Source organism: Sphaerodactylus townsendi, linkage group LG11 (assembly GCF_021028975.2).
Source record: "Sphaerodactylus townsendi isolate TG3544 linkage group LG11, MPM_Stown_v2.3, whole genome shotgun sequence".
NCBI classification, from domain to species: domain Eukaryota; kingdom Metazoa; phylum Chordata; class Lepidosauria; order Squamata; family Sphaerodactylidae; genus Sphaerodactylus; species Sphaerodactylus townsendi.
Genome location: NC_059435.1, coordinates 55,400,620 through 55,425,163, shown reverse-complemented (window position 1 = coordinate 55,425,163; position 24,544 = coordinate 55,400,620). Strand labels below are relative to the sequence as shown.

The 24,544-nt window shown below is 42.6% G+C and overlaps 1 protein-coding gene across 2 annotated transcripts in view; it reads right to left on the bottom strand.

Annotated features, from left to right (window-relative positions):
- The window catches only part of PLXDC2 (plexin domain containing 2), a 247,278-nt gene extending 234,415 nt beyond the window's left edge, over positions 1–12,863 (bottom strand). Inside the window, exon 1 of one of the 2 annotated variants that reach the window (XM_048510913.1) lies at positions 11,975–12,863. In XM_048510913.1, coding sequence (XP_048366870.1) covers positions 11,975–12,086 — 112 coding nt within the window. In that variant the 5' untranslated portion in view covers positions 12,087–12,863. The remainder of the gene's footprint in view (positions 1–11,974) is intronic. The other variant, XM_048510914.1, reaches the window with a different exon arrangement.
- Positions 12,864–24,544: the final 11,681 nt, after the last annotated feature.

Genomic DNA, 24,544 nt, shown 5'->3' with positions numbered 1-24,544 from the left:
TTTCATTAGCATCCAAGTTAGAGTACTGAATGCTAAGCAGAGCCAAGGTATATATTTAAATTGAAGTTACATATACAGCTGAATGAGCAATGGAAAGCAAAGCAAGAAGGGCAAAGCGACATGAATGTTTACGAAGACATTCAGCCCATGACTCCAACAAGGCAATTCCCCTGCATCAGTGACAATACTTACGCCCTGCACACAATTAACCTGGTATGAAGTCACAGCAAATTTCACTGGCAATTGTTATTAAGTGGAGAATGAATCCCATATTTCTCAGTACCAATATACAAACACGTATTTCCAAGGTTAAATATAATGCTGTACATATGCTTATGGCTTGGGAAACCATTTTTATACTTTCCAGAGAAATACAAGGGTATGTGTATTTAATACACCTATGTACTACACACATGTGCATGTAATGCATGCATACAAACCACACATCCAAAATACAAGTTTCCATCTGCCTAAATTCAACTACAGCATCTAATAAATGATAATAATATTTTTAAATCACACATTTTGTGAAAACAATGAAACAGCTAATTGGAAAGCAATATTAAATCAATCTAGGTGATACATTCCAGGAATGGTATTTACATTCACTTCTCTAAAGTGAAAATTTGGAAGATTTTGGTCTTGGCACAACTACAAACTGTAAATCGAAGTATATGAAAAGAATGAGAAAGTTTTGTTTTAAGGAAAAGAAAACTGTTTTCAAATGGCAAGAAAATAGAGATGTGCCACGTTCACATTATTTAAAAAATATCCCTGTAAAAATTAGACAGAGCTCATAACGCATAGATGAATGCATACTTAAGCAAAATTCTTAAGGCTACATTGGTATCAGAACTGCTAAGCTATAACCATTCACAAGAGAGGCAGTTTGTGTGACAAAATCTGCCTCTTACCCAAGTCCCTCTGTGTAGACAACAAAGCAGTTTCTGAGAATATGGAATTTAGTTGCCACTGTTTTGGTCTACGTATTGGGTCCACTTGAACATTTTTGTGGATGGAAGGATTTCTGGCCACAGAATGTGATGTTCTCACTTTCCCGACCCCCCCACCACACCCAAAATGTCCTCTGAAATACTACCCCTAGGACTCCCCTGTTCCCCAGGAGTAGCATTTTGGGTGGCACTTTGAGCTTCACCAGAAAGGAGGAAGCAAGAAAATCATACTTTGGGCAGAAATCCTCCCATTCTCAGATATATTCTTGTGGATCCACACCTACCGTGTTTCCCCGAATATAAGACAGTGTCTTATATTAATTTTTGCTCCCAAAGATGCGCTATGTCTTATTTTCAGGGGATTTCTTATTTTTCTGTGTTCTGTTCGTCGGGCATGCTTCCAAACAAAAACTTTGCTATGTCTTACTTTCGGGGGATGCCTTATATTTCGCACTTCAGCAAAACCTCTACTATGTCTTATTTTTCGGGGATGTCTTATATTAGGGGAAACAGGGTATGTTTAGAGTTTTGGAATAACATTCCAACTTCAGTCTACATATCAAACCAACTCAAACAATGCGAACACTAGAAATAAAAGGATTAGAATTTCTGAATATTTTCCTCCTTTAGATAGTTTTAACAAAAAGTTTCCAAACTCCAAGCATTCTTGACCCTAAACGGCGACTGCAAGAAGTTAAATATCTTTAGCCGTGACATGAATGTTGGTGGGTTATTAAAATCTGTCATAGTTTCATAGCAAAATTATTCGGATCGCTCTTGAAACAGCACTTTTCAAAACAACTGTTAATGTAGCACATGTAAGTTACAACATAGTTCTGGCACACATGTGTGGTAGAAAACATTTATAGAAAACATTTGTCTAATTTTCTGAACAGAAACACATAACACAATCAGAAGAATCTTGAGTCTTTCATTTCTGGAAACACTTCAGTATTTCATAAGCCTTCATTCAAAACAACTAGGAAGCACAATTCATCACCAAGTGGCTTTTCAAACAAATATTCATTTCCGCTAGTTTAATCTGCTCAGTGTTTAGTCTGACAAATGCAAACCAGGCATGGGGATACCTCTCGGTCACCCAACATCCTGGACCAACTCCTGTGCATTTCATTTCACGCAGAGGACCTGGACACACCGTCTGTGCTAAGCATATTCTCTTAGACGGCTTTTCATATAAGGCTGAAAAAAAACAAGAAGCTGGATGAGCAGGTTGAAGCTCAAATGCACAAAGGGAAACAGCCTCAGATGATATAGAATAGAATCAGTGCCCAAAAACAGTAGCTGAGGCAATAGTTCTGCCCTCTAGTGGACATGAGATAGCAGTACAAACAGTTCAAGTGCTCCAAACTCAGACTATTGCATTTCTTCACTGCTTTTGATAGGCAAAATTCACAGTTAAATCCACAGTGACATGCGAGTTCAATCTCAAAAATATAAAGGAAGAAACTTTAAACAGTGGACAAAGCAGTTATACAAAAGCACAGTCATGTCATGGTAATATGTAACATGCTAATATGTTTTATGCTAATTAATACTCTTCCCACCGCTTTTAAAAAAGATGCTTTGAAAAGGAGAGGGATTCAGAGTAGAAACACAAAAAGGAGAGAAAAAAAATAAGACAGCCCTTTCCATATGGCACTTCTTGCCATGCCACTCCCACAGAGTACAAAATATACATTTGGAAAAGGAAACATGCATTTGAAAACTTGCTGGTGCAATTTGAAACAGAGTGAAAGTATCACTTTCCCTTAAGTCTGTTTGGTTCCTCACTTGCCTGTCTTAATAATGGGCAGCAGGAACCCCTTTAGGGACACAGTCCGACAAAGATAGGTCCATCTAACCAAGCAGTTTTACTTGAGCACCTACATCTCCAGGCTGGATCTAGGCTTAAGTTTCATAGTGTCTTCCTTCCATTTTAATGACCATGCAGATGGATGCATGTTGCTTACGGAGCAACTTAAATTTTTTTCCCATGTCCATACCAATTCCACCATGAATTTAATCTCCCCCTCTTTGTCCATGTATCCCTTTGCTTGATAGCTGGTGTGGTGCAATGGTTACAGTATCACAGTAGGATCTAGGAGACAAAGATTTGAATCCCCATTCTGCCATGGAAGCCTGCTGGGTATCTGCCACACAGCTTGGGCTAACCTACTTCATAGGGTTGTTGTGAGGATAAAATGGAGATGAGAATGACATAAGCCACTTTTGGGGAGAAAGACAGGGTACAAAGACAGGGTAAACAGAGGCACTCTTTCCCCCCGTTGTGATCTCATGCACCAAAAGATGATATACAATTCTTAGGAAACAGAAGACACATCAAAATCCTTACCCTCACCAACCTTCAACCACAACCTCTTCAGTTTCTACTCCTTGGATTCTGATATTGCTACACTTGAGAATGTTTGTGAATGTTTAATGTCATCACAGTAGGTAACCCAATGGTTTGAGCATACTCACAGCATTACATGGAAGCCAGGATTTGGCAATTTACCCTTCAGGATTCAGTGGCATCAGTTGCTACTGACTGGTAATATGTTCCTCCAATACCATCCTCCAATATCATCCAATTTCTATTAGGTTTTTTTCCCTTCTCAGACTGACAACACTGACCCTTTTCATCAAAATATGCTGTGTACTTTGATACCACATGTCCAACTCCATGCCCATAGCAAGTACCCTACAATTGAGTCTATTTTTTTATTTTGACTTAGTCAGAGACCAGCATCTACAAATACATAGTACACTGTTTGATGTTAAAATACAAATATTGTTAAAATCAGTACTAGAAAAAATAGTTCTCTATTAGTCTAAAATTCACAAATTGCAAGTTATAAGTTTAATCAATAGCGTTAAAATACAAATTGAGTCTATGCTGATGTGAGAAGACTAGTCTCAGGGTTCACAATCATTAACAGATAAGCAACACTTCAACCCATTAATTAATGGATTCATGCATATTCCTAACTCTAGACTGGACTGAAACACAACGTACATATCACATCCACAGAAATTGGCATCGAGTATTGAGCATTCTGTTGAGTCACATCATTGATGTATCTTGCCCAGAACAGTGAACCTTAATCCGCAACATCTGTCCAAGATTTTAGGCAGAGATCCTTCACAGCTCTACAACTTTTGAGATTCTTTTAACTGGAGATGATAATGACAGAACGTGGGACTTTCTACGTACAAAAATGTGCTCAAGGACTGACCCATGGTCCTCCACACTCATTTGAACCCACACATATCCAAATCGGGGGAGGGTGGTATATAAATGTAACAAACAAACAAACAAACAAACAGACATGCATGCTGCAATTTTAGACTGTATTTTATTATCTGTTTCGCTTTGCTTTGGATATTATCTCCCTTGATTCCCTTAAACCCCTGCTGCTAGCACACCTATCTGCAGTACAGGTGTTATGGCATCGCAATGACAATTTTCAACAATGAATTAGAATCAACAGTTATTTAAAAAAGAGATGTAACAGACTGGCAAACCCATTCTAATGCAACAAACAGGAGATTTACTGGGGTGCTGTGTGGTTTCCGGGCTGTATGGCCATGTTCTAGCAGCATTCTTTCCTGACGTTTCGCCTGCATCTGTGGCTGGCATCTTGGCCATACAGCCCAGAAACCACACAGCACCCCAGTGATTCCGGCCGTGAAAGTCTTCGACAATACAGGAGATTTACTACTGACTTCGGTGGGACGAGGATTCTACCTCATGCGCCAAGCTATTAGAGCTTAAATATTGCTGCAACCTATTAAGGCTGTAGCATGAAGAAATCAACCCACACATTAATGAATAAAGGTCATCTCCTTTACCAAGACAGTATGTGCCATTGTAGTGGCAGGCATTATTAAGCGTAATGAGATATTGGGCTAAATGATCCCATCAGATGTATTCCATATGTATTGTCTTACTGGCTCCCACTGGTCAGCTATTATAAAATTTTCATAAATTATAGCAGAGAGAAAGCAAGTACAAAAGGTTACCAGTTGATGACAGCCACAACATAACTTGGCAATGACAGCAACATGACACTATTACACAATTTCCCCACTAACTTAATCTACCTATTGCTTTTTTTATCCTTCCTTTCTTCCAAGCAGCTCAGGACAGGATATAGAGTAGTAATCCTAAATGGGTCTACTCAGAATTAAGTTCCATTTTATTCAAGTGGTTGAGTCCTATGACCTTTTCCAACAGACAAAGGCCTCTGTCAACAAAGTAAGATGTTTCTCCATCAGAAAACGTCATTCCTCTTCAGAGGAACTCACTCTTTCTTTTGAAAGGGGACTTAGTAGACAAGAAGAAGAAGAAGAACAGTTTGGATTTATATCCCCCTTTTCTGTCCTATAGGAGACTCAAAGGGGCTTACAATCTCCTTTCCCTTCCCCCCTCACAACAAACAACAAACACCCTGGATCTTAAAGAGTCTTAAGATCCATCCAATCTACTCCCTGAGTGAGTGACTGGGCTAAGGTCAGCTAGTAAGCTTCCTCAGTATTGCAGATACTAACTAGCCCAAGACCCTTGGCCACTCCATCACAACAGCTCTCAAAGGGGAAAATACGATTGGGACTGCAACTGTGCTTCTCCACTCTTCAGTTTACTTTATAGGATTGATGCAAAGAAAGTTTAGGATAATAGTAAGACAGTGAAGACAGAGTAACCCAAACTTCATGGCAGCCTGGTCTCCCCACTGAAGTGATACACTAACTCTGTGGTGGCGAACCTTTGGCATTCCAGATGTTATGGACTACAATTCCCATCAGGGGCTGATGGGAATTGTAGTCCATAGCATCTGGAGTGCCAAAAGTTTGCCACCACTGCACTAACTCATAGGTGTCAAACTTGTGACCCTCCAGATGTTATGGACTACAGTTCCCATCAACCCCTACAGTTCCCATCAACTCATCACAGTTCCATCATTGTTGGCCTCCTTTTTCTTTCCCTCCTTTTGGTCCCTCCCCTCTGTTGTTTTGTGGGTTTTAGGATGGGTTTTGAGATCCAGAAGTTCCACCATGATTTCATTATGCACCATGTATGGTCATTTTAGAGCGTATCATATTTATTTTGTTTATTATTGTATATGTTTACATTTTAGAATGTACATTTTATGATCTGAGCCAACCATAGCAGGGAGAGGAGGGGATATAAATAAGTTAATAATAAAAAGCGCACCCAAGACTCACCCAGGGCGCCGTTGCGGCAGGGAAGGAGGGAGCGGTCGGCTCGCCTTCCCTGCTCTACTGATTGGATGGTCAAGTGACGGGGGAACCGTCACGTGACGAGGGAGCCGGGCAGGCTATTTAAGCCATCGCCCGGCTCAGCCCAGCCTCCTCCCAAGGCTGCCTGAAAGTGGAACCCACCCTCCCTCCCTATGTTTTGGGCTGTTGTTTTGTTGAATGTTATTTATTGTTAGACATTTGTCGCAGTCTGGGTGGTTTTTCAGGGCATAGGGGCACATCCTTTGGGAGAGGCAGGCTTGCATGCATGGGGTAGTGGAGGGCTTGAGGGTGCAGGCCTGGAACCCCTGTCTCAAGCTCGCTACCCCGGCAGGAGGGGGTGTCACAAATGCCCAAGTGGCATCTAGTAACCTCCTGTCCTGATCCCCATGGGGGGATGATGCCGGGCTCAGCGGTGCGCTGCCTGAAGGGCCAGGGGTCAGCTGTTTAGCTGACCTTGACCAGGTTCAGCGGTGCACTGCCTGGTGGCCAGGATGTGCCCTGGTATGCTCGCCCAGCTTCCAAAAAGAGTTATGTGTTATTGTTAATAAACCAGGCTGCGGCCATTTCTGTTCGAACGAATATAAGTGTATACGTGTGGTTAATGAGGGAAGCGGACTCCGCACATCTGCACGCAAAATAATTTAACAATCCCTAAACTACATTTGTAGACTCTCTTCTTTCCATATCCTCTTATAGATATGATCCTGCATTGAACAAGGGGTGAGACTAGCTGGCCTGTATGGTTCTGTCCAACTCTATGATTCTATGTCTGAGGTAGTCTTGCCTTCTTGTGTGGTGTAGCAGAGCACCGCAGTGATTTTTCATCTCTATCTGCATGATCAGTCTGTTCACTTGGTAAGGCTTCTGCATAAACCCAAGTGAATGCCATGTTGCTCTTTAGCTCACAGGATAAATACTGAGGTTAATTCATTAAAAGCTGGGGAAACTGACATCAGTGGAACTATCTGTTTTCCATTAAGGCTATGATCAGTGTTCCATAAATGAGAAAAGCAACAGTTTCCATGACCATATCCACAAGCCAGCACTGATTTAAATGTGATGCCAGGCCAGTATTGGGAATTCACCCATGTGCTTGTCTTGGTTCAACCAGGTGGTCTTGCCTTTGCATGCAACGTTAATGTACCACAGACCTTATCGAGGGGACTGGCACTGTGTTCACAGCAGGCCAACAGTGCGTGAGTAATACCTGAGACCTGGTTTCAATTACTGCCATACAAGCACAATCTTCCTGCTCACCCAGCATCATATCCAAAATCCCCCATGCATCATTTAGAACAGGCGTACAGCCAGCTACAGAATGTGACATAACATTGGCACCACTGGAGCATCAAAGTGAAAGTTTCAGACAAAAGTGCCAATCTGTTATTTTTTTCCAATGACACCCTCTACCCATTACCCAGCTAACTTTTCCTAATGCAGCCTTTTAAAAGTATATCAGGGAAGGGTGCCTGCCCTGCCTCAAGGATGATCTGTGGATGCTCTGCATTGGAACTCACAAGAGCTTCCGTTTGAGACGAAAATTCCATTCCACTAATTGCAGAAAATTTTGCAGGCAAGTGTGCAAATTCCTTGCAACTGACTCACCGTACAAACCTAACCAGAGCAGCTGCCCTGTACAGGACTGCACTGTTAGCTGCACCCTCGGTGCCGTTGGGTGCTCTTGTGGCCAAGGCCCTGATTTTACAAAGGGAGCAGCTGCAGTTCCCACACGGTGATTATAGGTGCTCAGCCTCAGTCATTATCCTCACAATCCCAGGAAGCCCTAGGCACCAGGACACATAAGCGGATGTATTTTCAGCTGATTCCTCAATATGCTGCTTGAAGGGAAACAGGCATGAATGAAAGACAGCCAGTATGATGTAGTGGGGTGGGGTGCTGGATGCAGACAAGAGAGACCCAGCTTTACACCTGTCTCTTTGCCTTAAAATTCACTAGTGTAACGTGTGCCTGTTCTTTTACCTTAGTTCAAGCCTACCACACAGGATTGTTGTAAGAATAACATGGAGGAATTGTGAACCATGTATGCCAACCTGAACTCCTTGGAGAAAGTGCAGCACAAAAATGCACAAAAATGTTGTATCACTATGGACACCAGAGGAAGATACTGGATGAAGGAGAACCAAAAAGGTATAGTGGTTAGTGCTAAACTAGGACCTGGGAGATCTTGGCTCAAATTTCTGCTCTGTCCTAGAAGCACACTGCGTGATCTTGGGTAAGTCACTTTCTCTCAGCCTGAGCGACTTCACAGGGATATTGTTCAAGGATAAAATGGAAAACAGGAGAATGATGTGGTAATCCGAAGTGGATTACTTGTCCATTTCCCAAAGAGGAAGGAAAATGAGGTATAGCTATTTATATAAATAAAACAGGTTCAAAAATGGGCACAGAGATGAGGACATTCTTAGAAGTCTTAAGCATGAAGTCGGTCATGGATCAGTACACAGCATCAAAATCATCCACCACACACACACACACACACACACACACACACACACACACAGAGTGAGAGAGAGTAAAAGACAGTATTTCATTACCTGTGTGTATCTCAGACTTTTCTACCATCTAATTGAAAATTTCTAAGAATATTCTCGGATTTCCATAGGCAATTTATTCCATTGCTCTAATTTATTCAATCCATTTCATTTTCCCAATTTTATCAGGAGCTCAGAGCAGCACCTGTGCCTCCCCATCCATTCTCTGGCTCTTTAGCAAATTGTCTTCTGGCAAATATTAGCTTGAAGAAGGTTTGCTCCTAAGATGAGCAAACAGAAAATCTTCTTTAGGGCAACTTGCTTGAAGCTGCGCACAAAACAACACTTGCAGGAGAATTCATTTCTGCCTCCCTTTAGCTGTCCTTTTGGACTTCTAGTCAAAACAAGGATGGATACTACATTAGTGTGAATTGTGGAAGCCAAATATAATATTATACAACCAAATTAGCACTGAAGTCAACTGTCTAGGAAAATGTAACTCTGCTTAGGATTGCACTGGAAGCCCTTAGGGTTCAGAGTGTGAACCCTACACAGGTCAACATATACAGACTGTCAGCAAGCAGTAACATTTTTGTAGACGAGAACAGGACAATTCACATACACAGCTGTAGATAACAATAAGTTGTACTACTGCAGAAGCCAGCACCACTGGCCATTAGAAGGCCATGCACTTGTGCATCCTCCGTAAGGACACATGCCATCACTTGCTTCTGGTCCCTACAATGGACAACTAGCCTCTCTGTAAGAAAATCCATGGCCACAAATGTATATGAATTCAGACAATTACAATTCTTAGTCAAAACAAAACAAGTCAAAACAAAACAACAACTTCAAAAACGCCGAGCTAGAATTTACCAGCAAATGAATGTCGGTCTGAGATAAGAACAGGGATCTCCCTCCCATTCCTGGATTTAAGTTAGAACAGCACAGTTCGGAAGACAATATTACCATCATATATGACCGCTGTAAATGTTGATGCTTCTCCTTCTTCCATACAGATAAACTTTGTCCGGAAGTGGCAAACGTGCTGCGCCTCTTGTGTTTTAACCCCAACATCTATGCCTATGCCTCCCAACTGCTGATAATACTGCATGAATCTAAGGAAGTGGGCTCTTGTCCCTAAAAGGTTATGCCACAATAAATGTGTTACCCTTTAAGGTGCTGTAAATATCTTTGTTTTTGTTGCAACAGACCAACATGGGAGGAAGGGAGGACAATGTCCTGAAAAGCACATTCTACCCCGGAGCCCCAAGACAGAACATCCACAGCTTTAAGACTCCTTAAAGTAGAGAAAAGCCAGGTATAAAGACCAACTCTTCTTATTTTCCCTTTGATCCAGTCTGCTGGAGTCCTGTTCTCCCCATTTCCTCACCCCTCACTGGCAGGAAATGAAAGGGCCAGGAACAATATTACTATCTCTGAAAGGAATTTGAAACCTTCTGTCATTCCCTAAGGGGGTAAACAACTACATCTTGACTCTACACCATAAAATTCTTGTTCGCACTTTGGTCAAAAACAGAAGCAGGGAGGGAGGGGGACTAACTGTGTTGCAAATAACACATACCTTTTCACAAAAATAAGAACAAAAGTCTAGCACCTAAATTTAAAAAAAACAGACTTAAAAGAGAAATGGGGAGAAGGTTCTCACAGAATTCAATATCTCCAGCCTGAGTGAGGGATAGCCTCTGCTTCTAGGGAGCCAGGGATGTCCAACGAAGGGTGTACAAACCTCATGGATGGTGTACAAATTTTAAATTTCAAACTCTAGATCCTTGGAAGGAGTAAGGTTCCAAGTTGTTGCTATTTTTAACCAAAGCTCTTGTACTGTTTTACGACAAACAGAAATGTAACCTGTAAAATATTCCTAGCACGCAGATGGGAAGAAACCTCACTTGCTGGAACTTCCCTTTGCCATGTTGTTACTAAAGGCAGAGGATCCTTGCCAGAAAACAAATCCATAAGCATAAGGGACAAACTGTACTGAGCGTTTTTGGCTGGTTCCGAGATGAGGATGCTACTGAAACAGAGTAAGCATGCAAAGGAAGCAGACTTTAGCCCTGAACTTCCTTCCACCAGAAGTGCCTTCTCACTAAATTGTGGGAGAAGTTCTTTCTTGGTTTCCCCATCTGTATCTCCTTTTCCATAGATGGTCAACCGTTTGCTTATGATTAAGTCACTAAGAGTTTCAGGCATTCAACAGGTGTTTTTCTCCAGCCTCACCAGCTTTGGGGCAGACCAAGGTCCAGGCCAATCACTACTAAAAGGCATAGGAAGCACTTCGTAGCACAGAAGTTTGGAAGAACCTGAAGAATCTGCCTCCATCAAATGAGAGCCACAGAAAAGGAAGGGGCTCCCCATGACCCATCCAGTCTAACTTCTTTTGGTTACAAGGCATGACTATCAAAAAGTACTGCACAATGTAAACTCTGGAATTAAATCTCATCATTCAGTAAAAAAATGCACCAGAAACAGAGAAGGCCAAGTGGAGGCACCATACTGGGGTGTCTTCCTAGTTCAAGAAGATGTTCACTGATGGTTTAAAGACATCCACTGTAACTTTTTTCCAACTGGATAGATATTAACAAGCTTCAGCAACGACACTATTGCCCAGAAAGTGCAACCTCCTCAAAAACTGAGATCTGCTATTTCTCATCTTAAAAATGTGCTGATTAATTTTAACATGGAATAAGGCACCAGAAAAATCCAATACTCGACTGCCTTTCAAATGTACACTCATATACATCTAAATAGTAGGTTCCCCAACCCCCTGTATAAATACAGATGTGCCCCCAGGGCAGCCATTTTGTGGCAGAATCCACTACCTTTTGTAAAATCACAAGAGCACCCACAAGTTAAGGAATGCTGGACCCTACAAGGCTTGGAAAGGGCGTGATCAGGTCAGCTATTAATCACAATCTAACTTTACAAGTGACAAGTGTCCTGACTGCCCTTTCTGGGACCCCTCAAATCTGCCCTGGGAAGACTTCTGCAGAACTTCAGTCACACCTGTGGGCAAGGGATGCTTCATCCGGTCAGAGAACTGAACTAGATCTGAGTGTAGGGATTTTTTTTTCATGCACCGACTCAGACTCCTCCAACTCCTAGCATTTATAACTCCCATAGATGTCTATAATCCAGATTCTCATTCACTCTAAGGGGGGACATCGATCCATTGTGGGAAGCCCCCGGAGGAAGGCTTGGCCCTCTTCCCACGAGCATCTCCTAGCAGACTCCTCTGCTCCTTACCCTGCATTCGCCTCGGGGTCCAGGGTTGGGTGAGCTGCCACCGGTCAGCCAAGCACTGCGAAAGTAAAAGCACGGCAGCCGCCGCCAAGTCGACACCCCGGAGCCTGGCCATCGCGCCTCCCGGGCTCCCCTCTCCGGCTCTCGCGCGTTGCCTCTGCGCGCTGCTTCGGGGCGCGGAACCCCCCTCCCTGCCCCAAAATCCTGGGTGGAGGAAAGTCACTTTTTATTCCGATCCGATTTCATTGAGAGAAAGAGAGAGGCGCCACTCCCGATTGTCTTCTTTTTCCAGTCCGCGCGGCCAAAAAGAGGCGATCTCAGTCCAACAGCATCGCAACTGGAACGGCGGCGCGTGTGAATTCGGCAGGGGACGCCAAACTCTCCCAAAGTGCAGGGCAGCGCACGGGCAAGAGCCCCGACGAGAGCAGACTTCCCACCTGGTGGCTAATCCTGAGCCGATTCCGGGGGTGGGGGGGCTAGCGACAAGGTTGATCCCGACCCCCTCAGCCTGGCGCGTCCTCCCATCAACGCGACCACCACACGCACGGTCCTTCCCCCAAACAGGAGAGGCAGCAGCGGCGCCCCGCTGTGCGATCCAGCGGCGAAATCCAACGGGCAGGTCTAATGAGCTCAGAGACAAAACAAGCTCTCGCTTCCTGTGCGAGGGATGGGATGGCTTAGGGTGGGGGGAGGGCGCTTGGCCGCGCCGCCGACGCACCCCCGGGGCTCTCCAGGCGGCCGCCGCGCGACTGCGAAAACCAGTTGGCCGCGGAATCTCCGAAAGCCCGGGGTCACGACTGGGAACAAAGCGCTAAGGGGGGAAGGGGGGAGAGAGAGAGAGGTGGACGGGGAAGAGCAAAAAAACCCCAGACCCGCTCAGAGCCCGGACTTGCAAGCTATCCCGACCCCGGTGTATCGCCACTGAAGAAGAGAGAGCGGGGACGGAGAGCAGCGCGCTGGCATGGGAAAGAGTTGGGCTGCAGAGGGGCGACAGCGGTGCGCTCCTGCTGCGGGCGGCTATCGTCCAGCCGCTTCCTCTTACTTTGGGCTCCGGTGGATACACAGAGAGAGAGACGACCCCCCCCCTCCGTCTCCCCCCTTCTTCAGCCGGAAGCCAGCTGCCCCACCAGCGGCACTTCCCTGGAGGCGAGCGCGCCGCCCCCTTCTCGCTCCTCGCCTTTCTCCTCCTCGGAGCGGGGACTTGGAGCCGCGCAGCGCACGCGAGCGATGCCGCCCGGTCTTTTCGCCTCCCCGACGAGGTTGCGCTCGTGCATGCGCCCCCCTTTGGACGCAAAGGAGCGCGAGGCGACGATGCACCCCCTCCTGCCCAGGCTCTTCCCCTCACCCCGGCCCGGGGCGGGTGGGGGAGGGAGGACAGGAGCGCCGTCTCCCCAAAACAAACACGCGGCGGAAGGCGTAATCGAGCCGCTGGGGGCAGGCGGGACGCGAACCAGATTGCAGCCGCGTCTGTGCAAATCGAGAGGAGAAGCGGACTTGAGAAGCTGCGACGCTCCCGTAAAACCCCGGCCTGGACAGAGCCTCGTTTCAGGCAGGTTGTTGCGCGCAAAGAAGATGGGAACGTGGCTGGATGTACACTTTTCGCCCTCGGCTCACATGCGACATGGATGCAGTTTTGGCTAAGAACACAAAGGGCGGGAGAGAAAGTCAACTTTGACTCTAGTTCTTACGTTGGCCATGAGGCGGGCTCCGGATTTAGCTTGATAGCCCACCCCCAGCCCCTCCCTTGTGGCACCCCATGGCAAAAGTGCCGGTCTGAAGCACAGTCGGTGGCCGGGCATCTCCCTTCGAGGCTTTAACCGCTCGGGCTTTTGCAGTGGGAAAATCATTCAGTTTTGTCACACATGCGCAGTGAAATCCAGGTTGAAGGAAAAAGTAACCCGGGTCGAGACGAGTGCTTGTGCGGACAAGAGGACCGCGATGCAGGCTAATAGTCGCATTTAGGTGCTTCACTGAGGAGGAAGAGCAGCAGCAGATCGTGCTACTCAGAACTTGAGAGCAAAGAATCTGTAGAATGGGCTTTGGAATGCCCTTTAACGTCTTGCAGTAAATCTTTAATACTTTGTGGATTGTGAAATGTCATTGTGTTATAGTAGCAACCAGTAGCCCATTGCAAAGGAAATTTTTATCTGTGGCCATGCCCCTTCTGATAACAAGGTTTCCAAATAAATTCACAATAGCGTGGGGTCTCATTATCTTATACTACACCCGTTCCTGTGGTTCTCTTTCCACCACTAAATTGTATGCCATAATTTTATGGTTACCGCTGCTATTAGAGAGTGCCAGTAAGAGACGCTGAAGTTAAACTTGAAATTGAAAAAGATTAAGTTTTAATGTAATTCTCTCTCTCTCCCCCCACCTCCATGAAGCCAGATGGGTGGTGCCATTGAAACATAAGCATCAGCGGCTTTAAAAACAGATTACACAGATTCATAGAATCATAGAGTTGGAAGATACCCCAAGGGCCATCAAGTCCAACCCCCTACAATGCAGGAACACATAGTCAAAGCACTTCTGACAGATGGCCATCCAGCCTCTGTTTAAAAGCCTCCAAAGAAGGAGACTCCACCACACTCCAAGGGTAGTGCATTCCACTACTGAACAACCCTTACGGTCAGGAAATTTTTCCTGATGGTTAGATGGAATCTCTTTTTCTTCACCTTGAACACATTACTCCTGGGTTACTCCTGGATTCATGGGAAGCTAGGTACATCAGTGGCTACCGGCAATGGTGACTAAATAGAACCTTCATAGTCGGAGGAAAGAACTAAATAGCCATGCTAGGAGCCAGTATCTGAGGGAAGGCCTTGGCCTGCTGATTTTCCCTCCAGGTCAGATAACTGGCTGCTGTGTGACACAGGATGCTGAATAATATGGAACACTGATATGATTCAGCAGAGTTCTTACTATCTTCTTAAGTAATGTCACAAGACCCCGCTTAATCCAAGATGTACTCATATGCTAAACTAGGGCTCCCAACCTTGTTGAACCTATAAATGCTTTTGGAATTTCTGTGATGAAAACAGCTGTTTTTCAGCGGGTTATCCCTAAAGACACAGGGTTCACATGCTATGAACCACTATACCAAATCCTGTCCTACTTGCTCAGATGGAACAGGCTCCATTCCCATCCAGTAATCGTTGAAGTCCAAGATGGCCTTCTGGATCATGTTGAGTTGTGGCACATATGATACAGGAGTCTTGTTGGTGGGTATACATAACTAGCCACCAATATATGACCCCCCTTTTTTTGAGTTCTGTGTTGAATCTGTGCTTCACAGCCTTGTATTATGGCTCTTCGTTCACTCTTGCTTTCAAGACTATTATCCTTGACAATTAACAAGCTCATTCACCTTTCAGATTGTAATTATAAGGGCTACATAATTAAAAATGTAACAGCTAAATGCAGCCGGCTATACATCAGCCCAGAAGTACAAACAGCAAAAATTATTGTAGTTTAATTTTTTTAAAAAAATGCATCACGGCTTATAATTAATTGTTCTCGCTCTTTCATGCATTGACATTCTGATAGCCTGAAGGAGAATTCCTTGTGTCCTTTAGCAGATCTCTTCCATTATTCACTGTGAAATATGAGATGGATTTTATTTTATGGATTTTTATTGTTATCTGAAGAGTCACTGTGTGGACTTCAGTGAGTATAAAATGAAAACAAATTTATTAAAAATATAAATAGTATTTTAATGGCTTGCTTTTATATCAATAATTTATGACATTTTAATTATTTTACTGTATTGTTTTACTTGTAAGTCATCTCATGCAGGAGTCTGGAGTGGCAGTATATAAATTCCTCAAATAATTGAACAATAAAAATAAAATGTAACTCAGACCCACTCTCAATACTATGATTTTTGGAGGATGTATACTTCTTACTTTCCTCACAAAAAATGTAACTCTGAAGCAGGACAAATATTTTTGGTAGTAAAAAAATGTCCAAGGTGCTAACCACTATGTCAGCTGACCACTAAAATCTACTTTGAGCTAGAGAATGAATTGCCAAAATTATTTTTACACATTCCTCTTTGGTGCTTCCTCTTGCTCCTTTCTACCATGCTGACTCCAATATCTGAAGCAGATTTATGACATAAAAATATATCCTTCATCTAAATGCAGAGTAACATAAAAACAAAGTCCACATAAGACATAAAATCAATTACAAAACAGTATATATAACACAGCACTATAGAACACCTTTGCAAAAGCTAGCCATTACATTACGTTACAACAAGCCTGCTCACTAGGCCTTGGTAAACAAGAAGATTTTATCCTGTCCTCAGAAACTAAAGAAGCCACGAGGCAGGCATGCAGCTGCAGAGAAAACATTCCTAAGGCTTAATTCCGCCATTACATCCCATTATCACAGAAAAAGGCTTGATCCGGTTAACCCCTATTCAGTGGTGAAGGCACCTAAAACAGCACCTTGACATTAGTCCTTGAGCAGGATCACAGGGGGACAAGTAACCCTTCTAATTCCCTGACCATGGCTTTGAAAGGTCTCGATTATGCCTGGATTCCAATAGGCGACCACTGAAAATCTTATTAAAATGACTCAAAACTAATTGTGTGCAATGCTACTTGGTACCATTTATTCTCCCTTCCCTTTTAAATGGTGTTATATAGCTATGAAAACAGCAACTTTTAAATCTTATTGTTAATTTGAATGGTCATATAAACAGAGCATGGGAGTGATAGCTTTATTTTCAGACCTGAAATCAGAACATAATTGGTGGTGTGTTTGAAGAACACCTGCTGGGATAATTGTTTGTGGATGAGAAAGGATAAGGGTTTATGGACTCTGTGCAAGATTAGGGTTATTTGATATTAAATCAGCCTCATTGCGAGTTTGAGAGCAAGTTCAAAAGTAAGGTGAATGCCTATTAAAATATTAACAGTGCAATCTTAAGCAGAGTTACAGCATTCTAACAGTTCAATCAAGTTCAGGGGGGACTGCTGTGGTGGCTGGAGGCAGTGATGCTATATGTAATATTGTCCTTGCCTGAATGGCCCAGGTTAGGCTGATCTCATCACATCTCAGAAGCTAAGCAGGATTAGTACAGTGGAACCTCAAATTTCGTTGACCTCAAATTTTGTCGGTTTTGAATTTCGTCGATTTTTTCCCCTGAATATTTGTCTCGAATTTCGTCAATCGCCTCGAATTTCGTTTGGTGCAAAAAAGCTGAAAGTGAAACTAATTGCCCTTTCCTTTTGTAATGGGACCAAAGGGATGCAGAGAACAGAGCTACTGTGCAGTATTGAGAGTTTATGTGGTGAAAAAGCTTACTTAGTGCCAGGTAATTGAGCGATCTTCATTGGGGGGAGGAGGGGGTGCAACCTTTGCCTGCTTTGTGGCACGTTCATTTTGCCTCCTTTGACGTGCAATGCTTAGTTGTGGGGGGGGGGGGCTGCTGGAGAAAGTGAAGTGGAGAAAGTAAAGTTTTGGCTCCTTTTAGTTAGTGTTGTGTAGGGCAGCTTTTGGAAAACCAAAAGGGTGAACATTTTGGCTCCTTTAATTAGGGTGTGTGTGTGGGAAGTGACCCCAGAATGTGGGTATAAGACAGAATTTCTTTCCATAGAATAAGTTTCTGCAGGTTAAATGTTCATGTTCAGGTTGAATGTTCACCTTAAATGTTTGAAATGGTCTTTTCATCATGTGAAGTTGTCTTTTATATTCAGTAAACACTGTATTTTTACTCAAAACATTGTGTTTTTGCCATTATTTTTGGGTGTTCAGAACGAATTAACTGGATTTGCATTGATTCCTATGGGAAAGTTCGCCTCGAATTTAGTCGAGGGCTTTCAGACGTATTAAGGACGAAATTCAAGGTACCACTGTACTTGGATGTGAGACCACCAAATAATACCAGGATCATTATGCAGAGGAAATCAAGGGTAAACAACCTCTGTTAGTTTCATGCTTTGAAAAAGCCTACTAGGTTGCTATAAGCTGGCTGTGACCTGGTGGTACTTTTTACACACACACACACACACACACACACACACACACACACACACACACACACACACACACACACACACACACACACACACACACACACACACACACACACACACACACACACACACACACACACACACACACACACACACACACACACACAGACAGACACGTATAATATTCCTCAAATATAAATGTCTTCAAAACAAACCTACAGTCACATAAATGATGCAATGGCAGATTTTAAAAAGTTCAGAGAAATAAAAACACTGAGCAAATAACTGGGGTTGTCAGTCATGCAGCTGCATGTGAGAATAAAAACTTCTGTCAGAGCTCCTCTTAACAAATGCCCTCGGCTCTCTATCTTCTTTATGCTTTCTCATAATGATCAGCCAATATAACATCCTAGCTCCATTTGGGGCTAATTTCTACCAGATGAGAATTTGGCTCCAATTTCTTATCTCCCTTCCTAGCCTTGGTAGCTAATATCATTAATCATTAGGGAAGAAGGAAGAAACACTTCTTCCTCAGCACTGCCTGCCTAGCATCAGTGACTCGTCTGTGTCCAGTAGATTTTCTTGTTTAATTTTGCATTTTGCTGTCTTCCCCCTTAGTGACTATTTCCCTTCCTAAGTTGTACTTTTATTTCATCTTTATTTCTTCACTTTGTAACAAATTCCAATAAACCCTTCAGCATAAAAAATATTTGCATTTCTTGACATAAAAAATCTTTAGTCAAGTGAATTTCTCCCTCAATATTTATTTTATTGTGTTATTTATGTTATTTATAGTCCATTTTTCACTGGGACTCAGGGTGGATTACTTGGAATAAATTAGTACAATCAATAGAGTGGTACATCCAAAAGACACAACTGGGGGAGGAGTCAACACTGGTCAGCTCCTTCCAGGCTCTTGTCCATCTTGCACCAGCAGTCTGGGTTTAGCACATATGCCACCAAAAAGGTGGCATACATTCATTAAGCTGAATGGTGGTTTCCTGGTGGTGGGGAGGTTTTTGTGCTTTTCAAGCCTCCCCACGACACTAGGAAACCTCCATGGGAGTGGCGGACTGGCATGGCTGGACAGCTGACCCATTGGATGAGGCCAGTGGTGGGATCCAAACATTTTAATAACAGGTTCCGATGGTGGTGGGATTCAAACAGTGGTACCGCCGCACACACGCACCTCCAGTCCCTATTGGGCAGGGAGGTTGCTTTAGTTACCCCTTCTCGGCACTCAGAAAAAATTAGTAACCACTTCTAGAGAAGTGGTGAGAACTGGAACCCACCTCTGGATGATGTTGATTTAGTTACAGTGTAGCCCTATTTCCTGTACTAAAGCCTTCTTGAAGAATTTAGTTTTGCATAGCTTGCAGAAAGACAGGAGGGTGGTGGCCCTATTCACCACTTCAGGCAGACTATTTCACAGTGGTTCCCATAAACTATCAAGGGAAGTAACTGATCACTTGGAATGCTTTGTCACATGTCTCAGAATTCCTTCAGGCAATGTAGCCTGAGGAGATAGCACCTGTCCTTAAATGGTTGCTTAGAGTGAGAGCTTAAAAACATACAAACTGAATCAATTGAAGTACCAATAGGGGATAAATGAAGTAAGTAAATAAATGATGATTATAGAATAACTCAGATGTTGGTTTGTACACATTTTTTTTTGCAATATGTGTAGAAACTGAGTTCTGTGTGTGGAACCTGTGTAGAAATAAGCTCTCAAACTGTACAAAGTGTCCTCTAGGATAGATGCCAAAGATGAGCATCTGGCTACATTTCATGATCACACTGAGGTCCAGAAGATGGCAACAGCATGCAGTGGCTCTACAGTAGCTCCACCATACTCTTTTCCCACAGTGTACACAAGAAAGCAGTGTGAGTGAATTCTCACTTTACACCTTTCTCCTTTTCTAGATTAAGGAGACCTACTAAGGATACTTTAGTCTGCAAATCAGCACCAGTCTGACCTAAAATGAAGCCTAAAATTATGTAAGATCTAATTCCTAATTTCATCACAAATCCTTAAGACTTACCCATCTTGGTCTTCAGCACTTTCTTTGAGAGCTTCATTTTTTTCCCTACTGCTAACTTACTGTGTGGGCAACACCTGCAAAAGCTGACAGCCACCATAGGTAGCTAGGGCTATGCAAACCTCGCCTCGCACATACTTGGGTTCACATCCTGGTCTCCAGTCACAAATAGAGCCAGTTTTTTTATGATTTATGGGTGTTTACAGGTGTTCAAGCAGGTTGCTTCAACTATTCCTTCCGAACAGTACAGTACAGCACAATCAGCTATTCATGTATGCTCAGAGTGACACAGCCCAATGGATTCCTATGCCCCCTCCATCTTTGCAGTGCTGCTACTCCACTCAGCAAGCAATTGTTTAAGTCGCCAGTGAAATTAGTCACAAATCATACAAATGGAGTAATAAATAAATAAAGGCTGTCATTAAAACAATCCCACAGCTCAATGTTTGTCTAAGTAGTTCTCTGCAATGTTTATGGCTGCTGTCATTTGGATCAACAGCATTTTTGTGCATGCAGTTTTTCAGTAATCTGATCCAAATCTCTTTGGCAGGTATTCAAGTAATTCAGTGCTGAACCAAACATACCCGGCAATTGGCTCACATCTGGTCAACACAATCAGTCATATTAAGTTAGATTGTTCAACATGTTCACCACAAAATGAGGAATATCCCTATAGGGGACTGCATTCCAGAGGAAAAAAGAAAGATAAAACACAGTATTATTTGAACTGATAGAGCAGAATTTGTATTGGTGCTGTAGCTAGGAAGGATCCGCCATGCCAAGCTCAATAATATGAGCAGCAGGCTTCCTGGTTTTGCAGCTAAGTTCATGGAACTTATTATGTGCCTTAATATTTGTGTACATAAATGGTGGATTCTGCACAGCATAAATATAACATCTTTAGGACCTTATTAAATGATCCATTTTGGGATTTTGTGTTCCCGCAGAATTGGAGAACACAAGCGTTGCCAGCCAAAACAGATATTTTTTTCCCTACCTGTTGCATAGAGCTCTTGTCAGTTTCAAAGAGGCACCTGCCACTTTGTGTGCTGTAGCAGATTCTCTGTGGAGATTCACCACAGGTTTCTTTCGCTTACAGCTCATTTGTTTGCTATTGGCCATTTTGCTGTAACAAGTAGATGAACAAAGTTTGTTTGGCCTAGTGATCCTGTGTATATTATATACACCGAGCACCTCTTTAATAAGACTCTATTTCAGGACATCATGATGATGTTGCCTGATTTGCGAAGTAAAGTGCATATAAGTCATAGCATTAAATTTAATAAGCAAATGAATCAAAATTTAAATTTTTCGAAATCAAAAAATGTTTTAAAAGGTTTTAGGTTGGAGGTTTGAAACAATTTGCTGAATTCTGTAGTCTCTTCATATGGGATTGTTTTCACACAGGTTTCACTTCTAAATATTCATATGCATCTATTTCACCAGTTGTCTGTTTTTTTACAGATGCTCAGATTGATACCCATCACACATTACACCTTAGACTAAAATGGACACAGTAGTAATCAAATGAGTGCTGCCTCTGACAACCAAGGCTCAGTGAGGTAACAGCCTGCCTCTAACACACCTCTTTTGTCTTCTTATTTGGAAAAGATCACAGGCCCTAAGAATGCTCACCTTCTGCCAATCAGAAAATTCACTGTTAGCTCACATGGCTTCTTCTCCCCATTTTTTTTAGCCAGGGAATATGGGAGCTTTGGTTTTTTATGCAGGGTCCAAGGCCTATAACTGGCACCAGAATCAATTCCCAAAGCATACTTCTTATTTACTCCATAGATAGATGTACTTATACTGCAGCTTAAGTCTCTCCCTGCCATAATGACAACAGACATTCTGTTAACCAGAATATGTTAACTTTCAGAATTCATTTAATGAGGGGCTATGCGTACCCATTTTTGAATTCCAGTTTGGGAGGTATAAATGGAATATAATTCAGAAGAAACATCTGCTCCTCCCAGCCCCCAAAAGATGGTTAAAAGTCACACTGTGATCATTATTTGTAGCTGCATTTTTCAATCGTATGTTTTATGACAGTTTTGCAGCACTGTGTTAGTCAACTTTTAGGACTAGTCAGTTGCTCATTTATATCTAAAGGACACAGGTTCAAAAGACAAGTAGAAAATAATATACTTGTTTGTTGTTGGTCGTATAGTTTTGCCCTGGCTCTTCCAAAGGAAAGATTTCATTGTTCGATACAGATGTGTTTCAGAGCACGTCTGCTGTTCCAACACCACCATAGTGGAGACTTCAGCACATCAAACATTAATGCTTCCAACCCAGCTGTAGTGGGCAGCTAATCAAACATAAGTATTGTGGGACCAGATGCAGATACACATTCCTGGTTGATAAGCTCAAATGATGGGGACTGGCGTCCAGATATACACTGGCACAGCATTCAGAAAGCTGCTTATGTGGGCAGATCTCTTACAGGATTGTGGTGTTTATGGCCATTTGTGCTTGGACATTTTTAAACTGCTGAATGTTATCACCATTTCTGGGATGCCAGCCCAAACCCCATATCAGCTCTGTTGCAAGCATCATACAGCAGGCCAAAACACTCACAGTGTATGATATGTCATAGGATACTGGTGTGTTAAGTGCTGTCAAGTCACTTCTGACTTGTGGTGACCACATGAATGAATAACCTCCAAAGATGCTTGCTGAAGGGGGCTTTGACCCTGGAAATCATTGGTCTTTAACTGGCCACTGGACTCAAATATTACTCATCTACTGATGAGCAACATGGCTACCCACCTGAACTTATCTTAACGTTAAAAATAGCATCCCAAAATGTTAACTACAGTTTCTAGTACAAACTCTCCTACTTATTATTCATTGTTTCCACTTTAATTGTTCTTTGGGTAATAAGAACACTGCGCTGAAACTTTTCAGAAGATATATCATGTTTAGAAGGCACAAGCAATTCTTAACTTAGACATCTTTGCTTAGGCAGAAAAGACAAGATCTATATCTAATGTAAAACAAACAAACAGGGAATGATGAATAGTCTATTTTGTTTTAGTGTCTTTACCACTTTCAGTTTTTGCACAGAATCATAAAATTAAGACAAAATATCCTAACGATGCTGTGTAATCAAATGGAAAACTAAAAGTTGATTACGCAGAAAAGATTTCACCCCTTTTATGTTCCATCTTCCATTTATTTCCTGTTTTGTTCTTTTCTTTTTTTGCTTTGCCTTATTTTGTTTTCTTTTCCTTGTGAAGAATAGTACTTTGAAGAACTGCAGACTGAATTTCACAGTTTGCAATTTATAACGATGTCAACAACACTTCAAAAAGAGTTAGTGGTCCTCTAATCATAAAAGTGAATTGTTAATGCGATTTAACCATTGAATAACAAAATAAGATTCTGAGAATGTTTCCCAGGATATTACAAGCTCTACTTGAAACAGGTTCACAAGCATGCAGATTTGAGAATAGCAGCATTTTATGGTATCAAGACATGCTTGGGCTATCAGCGTAAGACATCCCTATTATTAAAATCTGCCATGAAAGGCTGTTTCATACTACTCAAGGTTGTCTTCAAGAAGTGTATGTGTGCAAATGCCATCAAGTCATTTCCGATTTAGGTGACCCTATGAATTAATGACCTTCAAGATATCCTACTGTTGACAGCCTTGCTCTGGTCACGTAAATTGAGGGTCATGACTTTCTTAATTAAGTCAGTCCACCTTATGTTGGGTCCATTTTCCCCCACCATTATTGTCTTTCCAGTAACTTTTGTCTTGTCATAATGTAACCCAAGTACAACAGCCTCAGTTTGCTCATTTTAGCTTCTAGAGTTTTGCCTTGAATTGATCTCGAACCCTCTTTTTTGTCTTTTTAGAAGTCTACACTATTCATAAACACTCATCCAACACCAAATTTCAAATAATTTTTAAGCAGAGCAAGGTTTTAAATAAGGAGGTGTCAGAACTATTGAACCAGCACTGATGCCTGCTTGCCATGTTCTGTACAGAGGTAAACGCACATCATAGAAGCATACATACTACATAGTATAACTGGCTCATATTTTATCTGTTGTGCATTTTATAGGGTTGGATCCTACCATCTTTTCTGCTCAATCTCATCTGATTCCTGTGCTTGCTTCACACTCCTATGGGACATGATATTTATCCATGTTGTGCCGCCACCCCCACAACAGATTTTTGGTGGTCAAATGGAGCCCCTCCTTCCTTTCTCCACAGCACAGACACTGATGTAACTGTTAGTAACCAAACTAATCCACAGAAATAAAGCAGACAGAGAAGAATAAAGACAGGACCTGGGGCTTTGCCTTCATGTGAAAGGAAGTGTGGGCTACAGGGAAAGAAACTGACAAATACTGCTACTATTTTTGTTAACTTCCAGCTTTTTTCTAGATGCTTTGTCTCCTAAAGCCACTTGTTGCCAAATGTTAAGCAAAAACTTAGCTTTCTTTCACAAGACATGCTGTTCACTAGAAGAAAGAAACCTATGCACAAGAAACAGTACATTTGGTGTAGCAGACATGTTTCTTCATCACTGTCT